General features: G+C 23.5%; 6 protein-coding genes across 6 annotated transcripts; 5 read left to right on the top strand and 1 right to left on the bottom strand.

The window, feature by feature from the left end:
* Positions 1-195: 195 nt before the first annotated feature.
* PVVCY_1100810 (cell differentiation protein, putative) lies at positions 196-2,034 on the bottom strand (the record flags this gene model as incomplete). Its single annotated transcript, XM_008626293.1, has 1 exon — positions 196-2,034. The coding sequence occupies one exon, from the start codon at positions 2,032-2,034 to the stop codon at positions 196-198; it is 1,839 nt and encodes a 612-aa protein (XP_008624515.1).
* Positions 2,035-5,089: 3,055 nt separating this feature from the next.
* On the top strand, positions 5,090-6,808 carry PVVCY_1100800 (subtilisin-like protease 1, putative; the record flags this gene model as incomplete). Its single annotated transcript, XM_008626294.2, has 1 exon — positions 5,090-6,808. One exon carries the CDS (start codon positions 5,090-5,092, stop codon positions 6,806-6,808), a length of 1,719 nt encoding a protein of 572 aa, XP_008624516.2.
* Positions 6,809-7,978: 1,170 nt separating this feature from the next.
* Positions 7,979-8,335, top strand: PVVCY_1100790 (conserved Plasmodium protein, unknown function; the record flags this gene model as incomplete). The annotated part of the gene is made up of 1 exon (XM_008626295.1): positions 7,979-8,335. One exon carries the CDS (start codon positions 7,979-7,981, stop codon positions 8,333-8,335), a length of 357 nt encoding a protein of 118 aa, XP_008624517.1.
* An 820-nt stretch (positions 8,336-9,155) lies between these two features.
* On the top strand, positions 9,156-11,708 carry PVVCY_1100780 (conserved Plasmodium protein, unknown function; the record flags this gene model as incomplete). The annotated part of the gene is made up of 1 exon (XM_008626296.1): positions 9,156-11,708. The coding sequence occupies one exon, from the start codon at positions 9,156-9,158 to the stop codon at positions 11,706-11,708; it is 2,553 nt and encodes an 850-aa protein (XP_008624518.1).
* A 1,395-nt stretch (positions 11,709-13,103) lies between these two features.
* Positions 13,104-14,909, top strand: PVVCY_1100770 (subtilisin-like protease 3, putative; the record flags this gene model as incomplete). The annotated part of the gene is made up of 1 exon (XM_008626297.1): positions 13,104-14,909. One exon carries the CDS (start codon positions 13,104-13,106, stop codon positions 14,907-14,909), a length of 1,806 nt encoding a protein of 601 aa, XP_008624519.1.
* A 1,975-nt stretch (positions 14,910-16,884) lies between these two features.
* PVVCY_1100760 (60S ribosomal protein L4, putative) lies at positions 16,885-18,126 on the top strand (the record flags this gene model as incomplete). The annotated part of the gene is made up of 1 exon (XM_008626298.1): positions 16,885-18,126. One exon carries the CDS (start codon positions 16,885-16,887, stop codon positions 18,124-18,126), a length of 1,242 nt encoding a protein of 413 aa, XP_008624520.1.
* Positions 18,127-18,617: the final 491 nt, after the last annotated feature.

Genomic DNA, 18,617 nt, shown 5'->3' with positions numbered 1-18,617 from the left:
AAATATAAAATGACAACACATTATACAAAAAAAAATATAAAAAAAAAAAAAACATAAACATATATGCATACATCCAAAAGACTAATATTTCACTATATATGTAATAAAATCATTTTAACATAAATAAAATTTAAAGCAATTTTATATTTATTATACGATGATATATTTTTTACAAATATTAATTAAAAAAAAATATTATTTACTATTGTTAGTAGTTATAGTAGTATCTGCATTAGCAGAAGTTGAGGGTGTGTTATTAGATCCATTTGTTGGAACAGTTTCTATTTCTGCATTGTTAGATGTATTAGAAACATCTATATTATTACCAACATTAATTGAACTAGTATTATTATTGCCTGACATGGCAATATTTTTTGTTATATTATCGCTATTTGTAGAACCCGTTTTTGAATTATTACTATTATTAATATTTGATGTAGCAGCATTTTGTGAATTACCATGTTGACTATTATTTGAAAGCATAGTAGGTATATTACTTGATCCTGATTTTGAATGATTTGATTTGTTAGGTATGTTTGAAATGTTATTACTATTCGAATTGGAACCGATATTAGTTGCATTATTTTGATCTTTATAATTGTTGGTATTATTTTTATTTCCTGTATTACTACTTTTGATATTATTATTTTCTTGCATTATAGTATCATTCATGTTTGGTGGAATATTATTATAATTATTTTTTGTCAAATTATTTATATGACTATTTGAATTTACAGGATGAGGGTTTGAAATATTTTGTGGTCCGACATGATGAATATGCATATTATTTAGTGCATTAAGATGATTCGAAACATTTTGTGTTTGTTCTGCATTGTTAATATTATAAAGTAACTGAATTAGCCATTTTTTTGTATATGGATCTTCTTTAAGGCATGGAATAAAAGCTTTATTAATATGTTTCAAAGAATCAGGTAAACAACATTTTAATGCTTCTAAAGCTCTTGGGTTTTCAGACAATCTCAAATAACAACGAACTATATGTTTTAATAATCTTGATGATGGATTTTCAACTAATGCATTAACCATATTTGATAAAACTGTTGATACTGCATAAAATCTTTCAGGTGTGGCACATATATAATTTAATCCTAATTCATCTATTAATATTTTTTGAACAATAAATGTAGCAACTGTTTTAGATAGTTCACTTCCTGTTTCCATGATTCGTAAGCATAATGGTATTATTTCTGTTTGTAATAAAAAATTGATTACATCTGGATTATCAACTTTAACTAATGCACCAATGACACCTAGAGACGTTAGACGTAAATATTCAAAAGGTCTATTTTTTGATTCTGCATTTAAAAAGGGATATAAAAATAATGGTATATGTGCATTTAAAAAATGTTGTTTTGTTTCTGGGTGTGAAGCAACACATTGTAACAAAGCCAATGAATTACAAACTCGATTTGATGAAGATGTTGTTAATAAGGGTGGTGATAATTGTGGATATATCGACACAATTTCTTGTAATAAGGTCGTTATAGTTCCAAAAGAATTCCATAATACAGGTGCAATATCATGATATTTTTCTCTCTTTCTCGACAATTCTAATAATGCACTTTCTCTTTTTTCAGAAAAACATAAATCAAATATTAATTGATATATTTTTTTTTTCTCTTCATCATCATTTGGTGCAACGCGAATAGAAGATCCTGGATTTACATGAGCATTATTAAAATTGTTGGACATTCCCATTTCTCCATTATTTATATTATTATTGTTACTGTTACTAATATTATTATTATTCATTTTTGAATTAGCCATATTATGCATATTTACACCATTAGCATTGTAATTGTTAATTCCTGACCCAATGATATTATTATTTGCATTTCCTTGTGCATTTATATGGTGAATATTATTTGATGGAGCAATTGGAATATTGGGATTCGCAGCGTTTTGATTTATTCCACCACGATTTTGAAACATGTTACTTCGATTATTACTGCTAGCCAAATTATTTGTGTTGTTCATTTTATGGCTATTATTCAAACCATTGTCATTCATCATATTTTTTAAATATGCAAAATTTTTCCAATTCAAATGAAGAGGGGATTAAATAATAGGTCAAAGGATATGAATAAGCAAAAAAAAAAACAAAAAATTTTAATCAAACCTTTTAGAAATATATTATTTACTGAAAAAATTTTCAGCAAATTTTATTCCCAATGATAGTTATGATTGACGAATTATATTTCATACAGTGACATGCTATATTGTTACTCCAGTTATTGGAAGTACCTTATTATGGATATAACATGGAATATACTTCATTTATTATACTAGAAAAAACAATATGTTTAATTTAAAAAGATATATACAAACATGCATATATGTTTATAATCTTAATTAGTATGGAAATATAAATTTTTTTATTTTTTTTATTGTTTAAATGCTTATTTATGTATTTTCTGTTTTTTTATAAATTTTGTTATTTTTTTTGTACATTTTTTGTACGATCGTATATAGGATATATAATAATCCTTACTATTTAAATATTTAAGGGGAAATTATTTCATAATACTTGTTAAATAAATATATAATTACTTTTATAATATATACTAAATTATTATGTCATTTATGAAGCACGGCAGGTAATATAATAATTTTATGTGCACGGATTTTAAAATATGTTATTTTACGTACCATTATTATACATATAATAAATATGTGTACCTATTGTATAATATGTAAACAAGTTAATATGAATAGTAAAAAAAAGGGATTATACTTTATTGTTTTTATATATTTTCTTTCTATCAAAAATTGTTTTTTTTAATTAATACATTTATTGGCTTTATGTTAAAGGGAAAGTGAAAAAAAGAAAAAAAAATAAAATAAAACAAAAAAAAATGAAAAATTAATAAAAATTACTGGATTATAAAAATATAAACAATAATAAGGGATAGCAAAAAAAATGAATAATCCCAAGTGTTGGTTATTTTATTTTTTTTTAATTTTAATAAAATTTGTGTAAAATCCTTATAATATTGTTACATACATTTTGTACCCTTATATGGGTGAGAAATACTTTTGTACAATATTTTTTGTTTTATGTTATTTTCTTGTCTTTTTATTTTGTAATATCATTTTGAATATCATTTTTATTTTATTATTATTTTTTTTATTTAATACTTTTTTATATTAATCGGAGGTAAATAAAATTATGAACAGTCATAAAAATATGTGTATACTATAGAACATATATATATACAGTTCATTTAAATAAGTTGACAATTTTGAAAGTCTACAAATATATACCATTTATTTCCTTACTATATTATATATGTTATGAACAGTTCATAAACTATATTGTTTTATTTGCCTTTTTTAACTAGCTATTTTTTAAATAGTTATTTTTTATGAACAAATTGTTCATATTCGAATTTGTGGTAATAAATTTATTCTCCTTTTATTACAACAAAATTATTAACAAATAATGTTACAGCTTTAAAATATTTTTTTATTAGTCATCGAAAATAGACAATGTGAATTATTTATGATGTTCTTTATTTTTACAAATAAAATTTATTACTATGAAATGTTTTATGTTATTTTTTCAGTGTAAATATAAATAATGGATTATGAAAAATAAATTAATTTTTTTAAGGGGAAAAAATTATATACATATTTTGAGAGTTTTATTTAAATTTACACAAATGTTTAGCAATAAAATTGGTTTTAAATATTGTTTGCCACTAATTTGTGTAAAAAAAAATTTAGGACAATAAAATGTGCATTATATATTATACATATTTTATCACTCTTCGAGGAAAAATAAAATAAATAAAAATTTTTTTAAAAATATGAAAAATTAAAAAAAAAACAACATATATAGTACACATTAAATTGGAAAATAAAAAAGAACGGTTTTTTTTTTAATAAAAATTTCCCTTTTTATACGTATATACCGTTATAATAATATCTTTAAAAAAATTACACAGTAATATGCGCACTAGAGTTTAGACATTAAATTGTTGATAAATTAATTCAATGTCTTAAGACAATTTTGTTTTATTACTAAATTTGTAAATATATAATTTATAAAAGGAAAAAATAAAGCACTCAAAAAAAAAACAAACAAAATATATTTTTAATAGGGATATAAATGTAGAAAGTGCATTTATTTATTATTTTTTTTTTTATTTTTTGTAGAGCACGTGAAATAAAAAATTTCCAATGTTCCAGGTGTTTCGTACCATAAGGAAAACAAAATAAATAAATTATACTAAAAAAAAAATTAAATCAAATTAAGTAAATTAAAAAATATAAATAAAATTATATTGAAAAGAAAATGATTTTTATAAATTTGTAACAAATTTGTTTTTCCTTCTCTTTATTCTTTGAACTTAAAATTTAATAGATCTATTTTTTATTAGAACGTTATGATATTTAAAAATTAAAAGAACTTTTTTGACAATCACAATTATTTTTGATTTTATACCTGAGTAAAAATTATATTATTTATAAAAAAATTCAATTCAATATATCTATGTGTATTTATATATTACATATATTATATGCAGTTGTTAATTGTAATTAATTTTCTCTACAAATAATAAAGACAATGTTGTAAAGACATTTTTTTCAAACAATTATGTGTAAAAGAGTTTATGTCACATCAAAATTGTGGAATTTCACATTATAGATAGTACATAACTCTACAAATTTTTTATTGTATGTTTTATTATTTTTTTTTTTCATGTCCAAATTAAAAAGAAAACCTACATAATAAAATATTTAAAATTCAATTTTTACAAACTAATTAAATTCAATATACATTTGTTTCAATTAATAGTATATATATTTTTTTAACACACTCATTTTGATTATTACGTATTACTATTTAATTATATTTAAGACAATTTTATTGTTTGATATATTTTTTTTTCATTTCAAATAGCCAAAAATTTGCCTGCATTGGTCATAATTTTTACGTCAAATTAATTTAGCTAGATTTCTCTTTTAAACAAACAGCTATTTTTCGTACAAATAAAAAATGGCATTTTCAAAAATGAGAACCGTTTTTATTTATACTTGTGTTGTAAGCTTGGCTTTGGGTGCAATGTCGGCACATACAGATTTAATGAGACAGGAAAAAGAAAATAAAGAAAAGGATGTAAAAAAAATAATTGAAGATTTACGATTTTTAGAAAAAGTTGATGCAATTTTAGAAAATAGTAACATGACAATTGATGATATTGAAGCAGATGAAGATGCATATAATCCAGATGATGATGCACCAAAAGAAGAATTAAAAAAAATAGAAATGGAAAAGAAAAAAGCGGAAGAAGAAGAAAAACACTCTAAAAAAAAAATCGAAGAAAAAAAAAATAAATCTTTAAGATTAATTGTTAGTGAGAATCATACAACTAGTCCATCATTTTTTGAAGAATCAATTATTCAAGAAGATTTTATGTCATTTATTCAAAGTAAAGGAGATATTGTAAATTTAAAAAATTTAAAATCTATGATAATTGAATTAAATTCAGATATGACAGATAAAGAATTAGAAGATTATATAACATTATTAAAAAAAAAAGGAGCACATGTAGAATCCGATGAATTAGTAGGAGCAGATTCTATATATGTAGACATTATAAAAGAGGCAGTAAAAAGAGGGGATACATCTATCGATTTTAAAAAGATACACTCAAATATGTTAGAAGTAGAAAATAAAACATATGATAAATTTGAAAAACCTAAAAATTCAAAAAAAAATTATGTTTTTAATGATGAATATAGAAATTTACAATGGGGTTTAGATTTAGCTCGTTTAGATGATGCCCAAGAGTTGATAGAAAATAATGTAGTTGAAAGTGCAAAAGTATGTGTAGTAGATAGTGGTATAGATTATACTCACCCAGATATAAAAGACAGTATTTATGTAAATTTAAAAGAATTAAATGGAAAAAATGGTGTTGATGATGATAATAATGGAATAGTTGATGATATCTATGGTGCTAATTATGTAAGTAACAATGGAGATCCATGGGATGATCACAATCATGGAACTCATGTTGCAGGTATCATTTCAGCTGTTGGAAATAATTCTATTGGTGTGGTTGGAGTAAATACAAAATCGAAATTAGTTATTTGTAAAGCTTTAGATGATAAAAAATTAGGTAGATTAGGTAATATATTTAAATGTATTGATTATTGTATTAGTAAGAATGTTAGTATTATTAATGGAAGTTTTTCTTTTGATGAATATAGTACTGTATTTAGTTCAACAATTGAGTATTTAGGAAAAATGGGAATTTTATTTGTTGTTTCTGCAAGTAATTGTTTCCATCCTTCAAATTCTATCCCAGATATAAAAAAATGTGATTTATCTGTTAATGCTAAATATCCATCAGTACTTTCACCACAATATGACAATCTTCTTGTTGTTGCAAACTTAAAAAAGAAAACAAATGATGAATATGCAGTTTCTATCAACTCCTTTTATAGTGATATTTACTGTCAAGTTTCAGCACCAGGTTCAAATATTTATTCTACTGCTACCCGCCGTTCATATATGGAATTAAGTGGGACATCTATGGCTTCTCCTCATGTTGCTGGAATTGCTTCGATCGTTTTATCAATCAATCCTGAATTGACATATAAACAAGTTATAGACATTTTAAAAAATTCAGTTGTAAAATTGGCATCCCATAAAAATAAAGTTAAATGGGGTGGATATATAGACATAGTAAAGGCAGTGGGAAATGCTATATCCTCAAAGAATTCATACATAAGATCCCAAGGCATTAGTATATGGAAGAAATCGAAAAGAAATTAACAAGTTAAGAAGTTGATGAAGTACACAAATATCATCTAGCACGATGAATATAGTATGCCTCTTCGAGATTGACCCACATAGGCGGGAAAAAATATTTCAAATTTTTATTTTTCATTCATATACGTATTTGTTTATTTATGTATTTTTTTTAACTTTTTGTTTCATGTGTAGCAACGATTTAATAGTATGTGCCCATATATGCACACATATTGTAATTAGTTTTTAATAGCCTATTTCCGTTTATATAATATATGCATCGATTTTCCGTGTCCATTTTGCATGATATAATATGTATTATTTAAATTAAAGTTGTATCAAATTGTATGTATATAATTTAACTTTGAAAAGTTATAAAACATTTTATTACTTTTTCCAATTTATATTTGTATTGTACAAATATAATAACTGCTTTCTACCCTTGGTGCATTACACCAAAAGATATATCACTCGGTGCACGCCATTGTTTTGGTATTAATTGGAAAAGTTTGTTACTGCAAAAGTAATTTCCTCCTTTTACTTTCATATTAATAACATCACTCTTGGCATAACATATTGAATACGGTGTTTATTTTCACAAATAATGGTATAGAATTTGTGATATTATTATTTTTAATAAAATGAAATAAATATGAGTGTGTGTTTGAATGTTCGAAAATTTTAATGTCTTTCATGTTTCCTTATGTATAAATAAATATACACATAGTATATTCATATTAATTATATGTACAAATTTTTAATAGATATTAATTAAAATTATTATGGGTTTTCTATAGTTAAAAGTGTATGTATATATATATTCTATATTGTAGGCATTTCCTAATTTTGGCGTTATTTTTGAGAAAGCGAAAAAAAAATATATGTGCATGACTTTTGTACCTACATCCATCAAATTCGATAGATATAATGTGAATGTAAATTAGGATAAAAATTAAACTTATTAAATTTATTTAAATAAAAGTATACTAGCATACACGACGATATGCATAGTACAATTGCGGATTGGCAAATATTTTATAAAAAAAACAATATACTTTTATTTTGATAATCTTTAAATATCCATTTTATATTATGAAGTGCCAATTTCGGTATTTTTTTTTATCCCTAATATCCTTATTTTTTTTTATGAACATTTCACAGTCTAATTTTTATTTTATAAAGTCAAGCAATAATATGTCTGACAATGGAGAGACAAAAGAAGAAAATACACAATATGATGGTAAATGTGTAAATAGTATAGTTTTAGATATAATTAACAGCAATATCAGTATTAAGGATTTACCTTCTTATAGCTTATTAATAACTTCAAAAAAAAATAATATAAAAAATATTTTTGATAAAATTATATATGATCAAGACTTATCAATAATTATAAAAGAGTCTGGTAGTTATATCTATTTGAATTACCTCGAAACTGTTATTTTTACTATTAATGAAAATACAAATATAAAATATTTAAAGAGAATTTTAAAAGTACTTATAGACAATGATGCATGTATAGAATTTGATCAGAGAGTTGAAATCTTATAGGGTTACAAATTTTAAAAACATAAAAAAGTATCTATATTTTATTTATTATAAATTATATATTTCGAGTATTCTATTCATATATACAACTTTTTAATACTAATGCATTTTATCTTCATATATCCATATACGTGTGTATATAATTGTTTTTTTATAAATAAATATATTTTTGGTTGTGTGCGTTTTTCCTCATTGTAAAAAGCTAGTTTTTTTTTAGTTAATGTTTTGAATTAAATTAAAATTTTTCTTATTCATTGTGCGTACATATGTCTATGTCAAGGAACAATAAATTATATAAAGTAAGACAACATATCTTTCTATAAAACATCACAGTGATATATATATACAAATTGAAAGAAACTTGTTTATATATAAAAATATGAAACAAATAAAAATTAATTGTCTAGTAGCTTGAGCTAGCTAAATATTTTATTTTAGCTAGTTACATAAATGGTCATTTTTTTTATTAACAAAAAAAAAAACAGCCAAAATGTAATGGAAAATTTGGCTATATATAAAAAAATGTTGCAAGGTTGTAAAATTGTCCAAATAAAAAATGTATTAGTTATAATAAGGTTAAAGGAATATTATTATTATTATGAAAAAATAAAATGATAATCATTGTTTACATTTTGTCTTATTATGTAATATTTCCATAAATAGATAATATGTTCAATTTTTTTATTTCTATATATTAAAAAAATATATTTTTTTGTAAAAAACAAAACTTATTAACATATGTAATGTTTAATTTTTCCCAAAGGATTGATGGGGTTAATTTTTTTTTTTTTTAAATAATTAATATAAATATTTATCAGGAATAATGGTCCTTTTAAATGGAAAACGAAAATATATCGCGGTTGTAGCGATATTTTACAGTTTTATTATTTTATTAGTTAAGGAAAAGTTTCCTTATATATGCACCAAAAAAAAGTCTCATACTATTAGTAATAGAATTCTTCATGAGGATTTAAACAATTTTATATCCAAAGACATTTTTAGACGCGAAGATATAACTCTTAATAATCTCAATTTTATTCAGACAAAATTAAAAAATGATAAGGATGGTGAAATTATAGAAAATAATGATACAGAGAATGTTGATGATAATATATTTCAAAGAATGTATAAATTTGTTCAAAACTTTTTTTACGGAAATAAAAAAAATAATACAAACCAATCCATGAAATATAGAAAATATGAACATTTTAATAAAATAAATGACATTTATGAATTTATGAGAAACAATGGATTACCAATTAGTACAACCTCAATATGTTTAATAGACACTGGATTGGATATTAAGGATGAAATAATTAACCATTTTTTAAACAATGATATTAGTACATATAATAGTGATACATTTCATTCCGTCAATATAAATTATAAAAGTTCTGATTCATTTAATTTTGAAATAAATACCGAAAAAATTGACGACGATGATTATCCTGAATATGAGTCTACATTTTTGGAGGATAATGATGGAGATGGATCATATGAAGCTAATTTGATAATCCAAGGTGATCCATTAAAACGGGTAGAAAAAAAATATGAAAAAAATATGGATTTACAAAGAAGTGGTATACATGTAGAAACATGCAAAGCATTTGATAATAGTAAAGAAAAAAAAAATATCTCGGATATAATTCCTATAATTAAATGTCTAGAATATTGTAAAACAAAAAACGTAAAAATAATTCATATAGATTATAATATAAATGAAAAAAATGAGGAATTAATACAAATTATAGAAGATTTAAAAAATTCAGGAATATTTGTAGTTTTACCATCGAAAGGGTTAGTTAATAAAAAGTCTTATGAAGATAATTCTGTAATATATCCATCTTCATTTTTTGAAAATTTGGAAAATGTTTTTTTTATTGGATCACTGAATTATTTGGATGTCCTTTCTGATGACGTTAATATTGTTTCTAATTCTCAAACTCAAAAAAATGAATATTTAAAATACCGAAAAAATTATGTTTTCCTTTTCGATAGTATAAATGGCAGTTTAAAAAAGGGAAACGAGCATGATATATCCTATTATGAAGTTAGATATGATTCCGCATTTTTTATAAATATACTAACAACTATCCTAAATATATATCCAAATATATCTATTAATGAGTTACGAAATATGTTAAATTATTCAATAATGTCAAAAGAAACAGAAGAATTAAAAACATACGATATTTTTGAAGGCTATTTTGAGATAAATAAATTTATTCATGCTTTATTAAATGGGGGAATTGATTTGTCTGGTTCCGTTCGAAAATATAAAGATGTAACACCGAAAGAGTTCATGAATGAAGAATCAGTTTCAGAGAATCAGGAAGATGATGGAGTAGAAGCAGAAGATGATGCCAGAGAAGCAGAAGATGATGCCATAGAAGCAGAAGAAGATGCCATAGAAGCAGAAGAAGATGCCATAGAAGCAGAAGAAGATTCATCTGCGGATGTCTATTATGACAAAGATGGGGCCGATGAGGATACAACAAATGAGGGGGGCGAATTAGGTGAACATAGTGAGAAATTATTAGAGGAAGAAAATTTTGAAGAGATGGAAAAATATGAGATTGAAGATGACACACCCAAAGATTTAGATAGTGTTAAGGAAAATGATATTTATGTTTTTGAAAATGAGACCCCATTTAATAGCAGTTTTATGCAAATAAATAATGACGATAAAGTACGATCAAAATATGTAGACAATTTCGAAGAGGGAAATTATAGACCTCAATATGAAATGAATAGATATCCTACATTTTCAGAAGGCAGTTTGAGAGGTAGACAAAATATGCATAATGCTCAGATGGTAAATGGCGATATAAATTATTCAGGAAATGTAAATAATATAGAAGAATTATATGACAACAATTTTGAAGGTTATAGAGGAAATAATTTAAATCCAGAGTATAATAAAAGTTATGACAATAATAAGAATATAAATAGTGAATTTGGAGTTTTAAATAATTGGAGAAAAAATAATGAGGGATCATCATATTTGAGTGATAGTGAAGAAGCTCATAATCCATTTGAATGGATGGACATGCAAGCAGGTGATATATATCGAGATAAAAAAAATCGGTTAAAGGAAAATAATTATGATAATGATGAAACAGAAATAAGAAGAAGGAGAAGAAGAAGAAGAGGAGAAGAGAATAAACAAGGTCGCTATATGAAGAATCGAAATATGCGGAAAACAAAAAAATTTGGACGTGATGGAAAAAATAGAAGATACATAAATAGACAAGATAAAAGACGGATAAATGAGGAAAGTAAATATAATAATAGTATAGTAAAAAGGCAAGAAATGAAATCATATAATAATTCACAAAAAGGTTCGAAAATAATTCCAAGAAAGTATTCTAGATAAAGGGAAGGTAATAAAAACATTTAGTAATCATGAATAAAAGGATGATGGAAAGTGACATTTGTTTTGCTTGGGAAAGGTTTAAGATGTGGCTTAATTCAAAGACAAGATCAGTCATAGATAATATTTTTTCGTTTTATTTGTTTGTTTCTTTTTGAGCGTTTTCATATTTTAATTGGTATTTTTTTAGTAAGTTTTATTTTGTTTTGTGTATTTTTACGGATTTATGAAAAATATAAATGATTATATTTAAAAGTGAAAAAAATGAAAATCGATAAAATGGTTAAACTTTTTATAAAACTGTTTAGAGTGGCATTGCTAAGGCATTTTTTTTTTGACAGCCATCAAATTTTACAAAATTAGAAAAAAAAAATTATACACAATGAATAATTCATTTGTTTGTTCGTTTTTAAGGATGTTAATACATATAAAGAATTATACCTAAAAATTAGTAGAACCATATAAAAAAATATATGCACATTTTTAAAATTCAAAGACAAGGGTAGTCATAATATGGTTGCTAAGGCTGCCATTGTAATATACGAGTAATGTATATGTTAGTAGTGAATTAGCTAGTTTAAAAAACATTCATTTTTTTGTACAATATGTTTATATGAACAATTGAGGATAGACCTTTTTTTTTGGAGTGTTATGTAAAAATTAAATAGTGTAAAGCCCGCTCAACTTTTTAAGAGTGTAATTTTGTATTTCTCCTTTTTTCTATTTATATGAGAAAAAAATATTTTACAATTTATTTTTGTTATATAAAAAATAAGAAAAGATTAAAATAAGTACACTAAATGTATGTATAATTTTTTATTATGAGCATGCACATATAATAATTTTTTTTTGGAGACTTATTTTTTACATAATATACAATTTCGATAAAGATTTAATATACACATTTGTTTATTTATTTTTTTTTAAATAATGTAATGTCAATTATATACATGGTACATAATTATTATTAATAATATGATATCTCTCTTTTAAATATAAATTAGTAGTAATTTATTATTTTTTAATTTTTATAATTTTTGGCTATTTTATATATCATTGCTCATAAAATGGAATGATAAAACTGTAGAATATATCTGTTATTTATATTAGTGTAATTATAATGCTCGTTAAAACAAAAATTATAAACATAATTTAATATTTTTAAGTTGCTTACATTTTTAGTGATACTAATGTGTTGTCAATATTTTAATAATTTTGGTGTTAATTTTTTTAGTTGAAACAAGCATACACAGAAATATATTAGTCATTGGTTTGTATAAGACTTAACTAGTGAGTAATCTAGCAAATTAAACAGGTCTCTTTAAAGAGATAGCAATTGTATATGTGTCCAATTTTGGATTAGAATGGAATGAATGTTTGTATTATATTACGAGAGAAATGGGAATTAAATATTTTCGATATATGCAAATATGGTCTTTGATATATACTGTTTGGAATATAATCCAGTTTAATAATGTAAACATAATTCAATATAATGATGTAAATATAATTCAGTATAATGATGTAAATATAATTCATAATAGTTCGGGAGACATTATTGAAGTTAGCAAACAGAATAAGATAGAATGGGGAAAGAGTAATATAAAAATAAGAATATTATATCAAGAAAATAATAAAGAATTAGAAGTAAATAAAGATATAAAGACAAGTTTATATGATATATTTTCAAGCATTGACAATGATGATATTAATAATGGAACTGTTATAAAAATTTATAAAAATGGAAAGAAAAAGAAATTAAAAAAGTCTCAAAAAATAAATAGATTAATTATAAGTTTTAAAAATGAAAATAAGACGTTAAAACATCCAGATGTTATGAATAAAAGATTTATTAAGTTGCTTAATTATTGTGGCAAAATTAAAAAGTTAGAAAATATAAATTTATATCTTTATGATGTAACTCCAAATAAGAATGTATTATTAATAAAGTTTTGTTTATATGCTTTAAAACATAATGACCAAGTTAATGTTGAGGCTGATTATAAACTTAATCCATCAGATTATAAAAAGCTTTTAAAGAAATCCCAAAAAAAAAATAACAACTCTTTACATTTGAATGAAAAAAATAAAACCTTTCAAGTAAATAATTCATCTATGTTTAAAAAACCTTATAAAAATTTAAAAAAATGTAATAAAATAAATATTGTCGAAGAATATAATGATATAAGTGAAATTGTTAAAGGAGTGAAGTTGTCTAATTTATATGAAAAAAAAAATGTCAATGTTTGTATCATAGATACAGGAATAGATTATGACCACACTAATTTAAAAGATTCCATTATTGATATGAAATCTACTGAAGGAAATTATTATCAAAAAAAAAAACAAAATAATAAATATAATTTTCTTGATAGATCTAACCCATTAGATGAACATGGGCATGGTACCTTTATAGCAGGTATTGTTGCAGGAAATATAAACAATACTGACAATGATACTAAAGAAGGAATACAAGGAATAAATACGATGGCTAAATTAATAATTTGTAAAGCTTTAAATAATAACAATGTTGGTAATGTAAGTGATATATTAGATTGTTTTGATTATTGTGTAGAAAAAAATGCAAAAATTATTAATGCAAGTTTTTCTAGCACAAAAAATTATCCTTCTTTATATTATGCAATGAAGGAGTTAGAAAAAAAAGGAATTCTCGTTATTACATCATCGGGAAATTGTTTACAAAAAAGTGATGAATCCTCAAACGTGGAAGTACAACCAGAGAGTAATAACGAAGCTATGCAAACACATGGATATAATGAATGTAATTTAAATTTAGCAAAATTATATCCCCCTGCTTATTCCCCAAATCTAACAAACCTATTAGTTGTATCTAACATTATTAAAGATTCAAATAATAATATTGTTTTATCGAGTGATTCATGTTATAGTAATAAATATGTTCAATTTGGAGTACCAGGAAATGATATTTTATCTACCCATATTAATAATCAGTATGCTACAAGTAGTGGTTCTTCTTTTTCAGCTGCTGTTGTTACAGGAGCCATTTCATTATTACTTTCAATAAATCCCAACTTTAATTATAAAGAAATTATTGAATTAATTAAAAAGGCAATAGTACCAGTAAATAATTTGAAAGACAAAGTAAAATGGGGAGGATATCTAAATGTCCATTTGCTTGTTAAGCTAGCGATAGAGAAAATGCAACTCGAATTGAAGGAATGAAAATTGTTAGCACAAACCCAATATTATAGCATGTATATCTATTGCCACTTTTGCAACATTCCATTTTTATGCATTTTATATGATGAAAATGGACAGCCTATAACAGATACATTTACTTATTAGGCGGGTTGCATCACAAAATAAAGGAAAATACAAGACCGTTTTCAATTCATTTTTTTTTGTCATTTTTTTTATCATTTTTTTTATCATTTTCAATAATGTTTTTATCATTTTCAATAATGTTTTTATCATTTTCAATAATGTTTTTATCATTTTCAATAATGTTTTAGTCATTTTTTAATGTGACATTAAAAAAGGATTGTATAAACTTAAAACAAAACCGAAAGGGAATAAAAAATGTTTGTCATTTTATTAAATATAGCATAAGAGGGTGAAAAAAAAAATTAATTAAAGAAATGCCATTTTATTACTCAAAAAGGTGGGAAACATAATTAAGAGCAAATAAAAATAATCCATTTTTATGTTAGGTTTATTCATTTATTTTTTTAAAAAAATTTAAGAAATTAATATTATTGTAATTTTTACCCAATAAATAATTAAACATATTTAATAAATAATTTTAATACACATAATAAAATGGTATATTATTTAGGAAATCCATACGAAATAATTATTTCCATTTTTTTATAAATCTGGGGAAATAAAAATAGTAAAAACTTTTTTATTTTTGTAAATATAGCAGTAAATATAGCAGTAAATATAGCAGTAAATATAGCAGTAAATATAGCAGTAAATATAGCAGTAAATATAGCAGTAAATATAGCAGTAAAAAATGTTAGTAATAATGTAGTAATAATGTAGTAAAATAATGTAGCCGTTTATGATAATATGCGTATAATAGGGGAAAGAAGAGGGGAATTATTTTTGGGGGGCTGTAGAAAATAAAAAACCCCTTTTAATCCCCTTCAAAGGCTAAAGGCAAAAAAATAAAATAACAAATTGATATATATTTCCATTTACTTTTGTGCATATATATTTTTCATTTTTTTACGTACAAACTTATATTTGAAAAATAGCAAGTAGTATATATAAAATATGCTCATATAAAAATATAGTGCTTAAATTGGTTTCCTACTTACAATAAATAATAATAAACTAAACAGGTATAAATAATAATAAAATATTATGCATATTTATAAGTAGTATAATATATAATAGTTGGTTTATTTTTATTATTTTATTGCCAATTTAAACTACCAAAGTACTAAGATTAGTGCGTATTTTCTTATATACATACTAAATAATTAACGTAAATTAAAGGGAACAAATAATTAAAAAATATTTCATAAATTATTTACATGTTTAAAATAATTATGTAATTACATAGGAGTATAAAAAAGTAGTTATATAAATGATTTTTTTTTAATTTAAAATATGTTTTTTAAATTTATGTAAAAAAAAAAAAGGAAATTATATTGTTATAATTGAAACTTTATAAACATAATAAAACTCCTTTTGAGAAATAAAAAAGGTAAGCATTTATATAATTTACATAGATTTTTTTTTCAAACTTTTTCATAATGTAGAAATGGAAATAATATATTAATTTACATATTATGAAATATTTATAATTATTTTAAAATAGAGTATGCTTGTTTTTATTTAACTTTGGTGTATATACCTAAAATAATATACTTAATATATTCCATAATTTTGTGTTGAAAAATAAAGGGATATATATAATATACGAGCTAAAGAAGTATATCTTATTTTATTAAGCAAGCCTATACTTCTTTAGTCTTGATATAGCATATTTATATCCTCTTTTTTTTATTCACATTATTTTGTATGCCACTATACATATAAAGTGATACTATTTGTTTATACTAGCACTAGGAAGAATAAATAATTATACTATATTTTCCAGCTTTAAAATTTTTTTTTTTTTTTTTTTTTTTATAGAAAATTTTCCAAATTTTTACAACTTATTTACTAAATTTACAATTTGAAATAAATGGCAACTATAAGACCTCTTGCAAATGTTTATGGCATCAATGGGAAGAAAGTCGTTGGAGAAGTTGAGATTCCTGTTGTGTTTCAAACCCCAATAAGAAATGATTTGATCGAATATATTTTCAGTAATATGTCTAAAAATACTAGGCATCCATATGCTGTAAAATTAGGAGCAGGTTATGAAACATCAGCAGAATCATGGGGTACAGGAAGAGCAGTAGCTAGAATTCCCAGAGTACCTGGTGGAGGTACCCATAGAGCTGGTCAAGCTGCTTTTGGTAATATGTGTAGAGGTGGTGGTATGTTTAATCCTACTAAAATATGGAGAAGATGGGGAAGGAAAATAAATTTAAAAGAAAAAAGATATGCTGTTTGTTCATCTATTGCAGCTAGTGGTATTACTTCATTAGTTTTAGCAAGAGGTCATAGAATATCACATTTAAAAGAAGTTCCTTTAGTAGCTTGTAATGATATAGAAAGCATGCAAAAAACCAAAGATGCCCTTAAATTTTTAATCAGTTTAGGATTAAGAGATGAAGTTAACCGATTAATTAAATCGAAAAAGTTAAGAGCAGGAAAAGGAAAAATGAGAGATAGAAAATACAAAATAAGTAATGGACCTCTTATTATTTATAATAAAGATTCTGGAATTAAAAAAGCTTTTAGAAACATTCCAGGTGTTGATTTATGTAATGTTGAAAAATTAAACTTATTAAAATTAGCACCAGGAGGTTCTATTGGTAGATTATGTATATGGAGTGAAGATGCTTTTAAAAAATTAGACGTTATTTATGGAAAAACATTCCAAAAATATATTACTAAGAAAAATTATATATTACCTAAGCCTATTGTTAAAAATGCTGACATATACAGAATAATTAACAGTGACCAGGTTCAAGCTAGCTTATTAGATAAAAAGAATCCATGCAAAAAGAGAACCCAAAACAAAAACTCATTAACAAACTTTGCTGTTAGATGTAGACTTAACCCAGCATATAAACTATTAAGAGCCTTAGCAGTACGTAAAATGAAAAAGAGTGTTTCTGAAGATCCAAAAGTTAAAAAAGAAAAGAAAGCTAAGAAAAAAATAGCAAAGAAAGAATTACAAAAAGTAAACAATGCATACTATAATGCAATTGCATCATCTGTTAGAAGAAAGAAAAAGAAAGAAGAGAAAAAAGCAAAATCTAAAAGAGATGAAAATAAAGCTCTTACAACAGGTGCTGCTGCCGGTGATGAATAAACAAACTTTTTGTTAATTGTGACTTTAAACTTGCTAGCTATTGAAAAGAGGATAAGGTGGTAGATATAGAAAAGAAAAAGAAACTAAAGTTTAAAACATTTGTAAAATAATCACACAGTATTTTCACCCTATCCATATGTAGGCATACAAGGGGCTCCCACTTAACAAGCGGGGGAACCAATCATCTTTTATTTAAAATTATATATATAGTATATATATATTTTACTTACATTTTTTACATTAGTAAATTAAATTATTATTTTATAAATATTTTACAATTTTTATATCATTACTATCATTTTATTTTTTTTTGAAATCCTTTCATGTATGCTTTTTAACTTTATCTTTTTATAATTTAAAAAAAACTGCTAAAGGAAATAAAATTAATAAATTATTATTGTTATTTAAAGGAGGGTGTAGAAGCATTAAAGTGTTTTCTATTTGGCTATTACAAAATGGTTAGGGTATTGCTACATTTTATAGTCGCTACA

This window comes from Plasmodium vinckei, assembly GCF_900681995.1.
Source record: "Plasmodium vinckei vinckei genome assembly, chromosome: PVVCY_11".
NCBI classification, from domain to species: Eukaryota; Apicomplexa; class Aconoidasida; order Haemosporida; family Plasmodiidae; genus Plasmodium; species Plasmodium vinckei.
The sequence above is the reverse complement of the archived record's forward strand: the minus strand, read 5'-3'. Positions and strand labels throughout refer to the sequence as shown.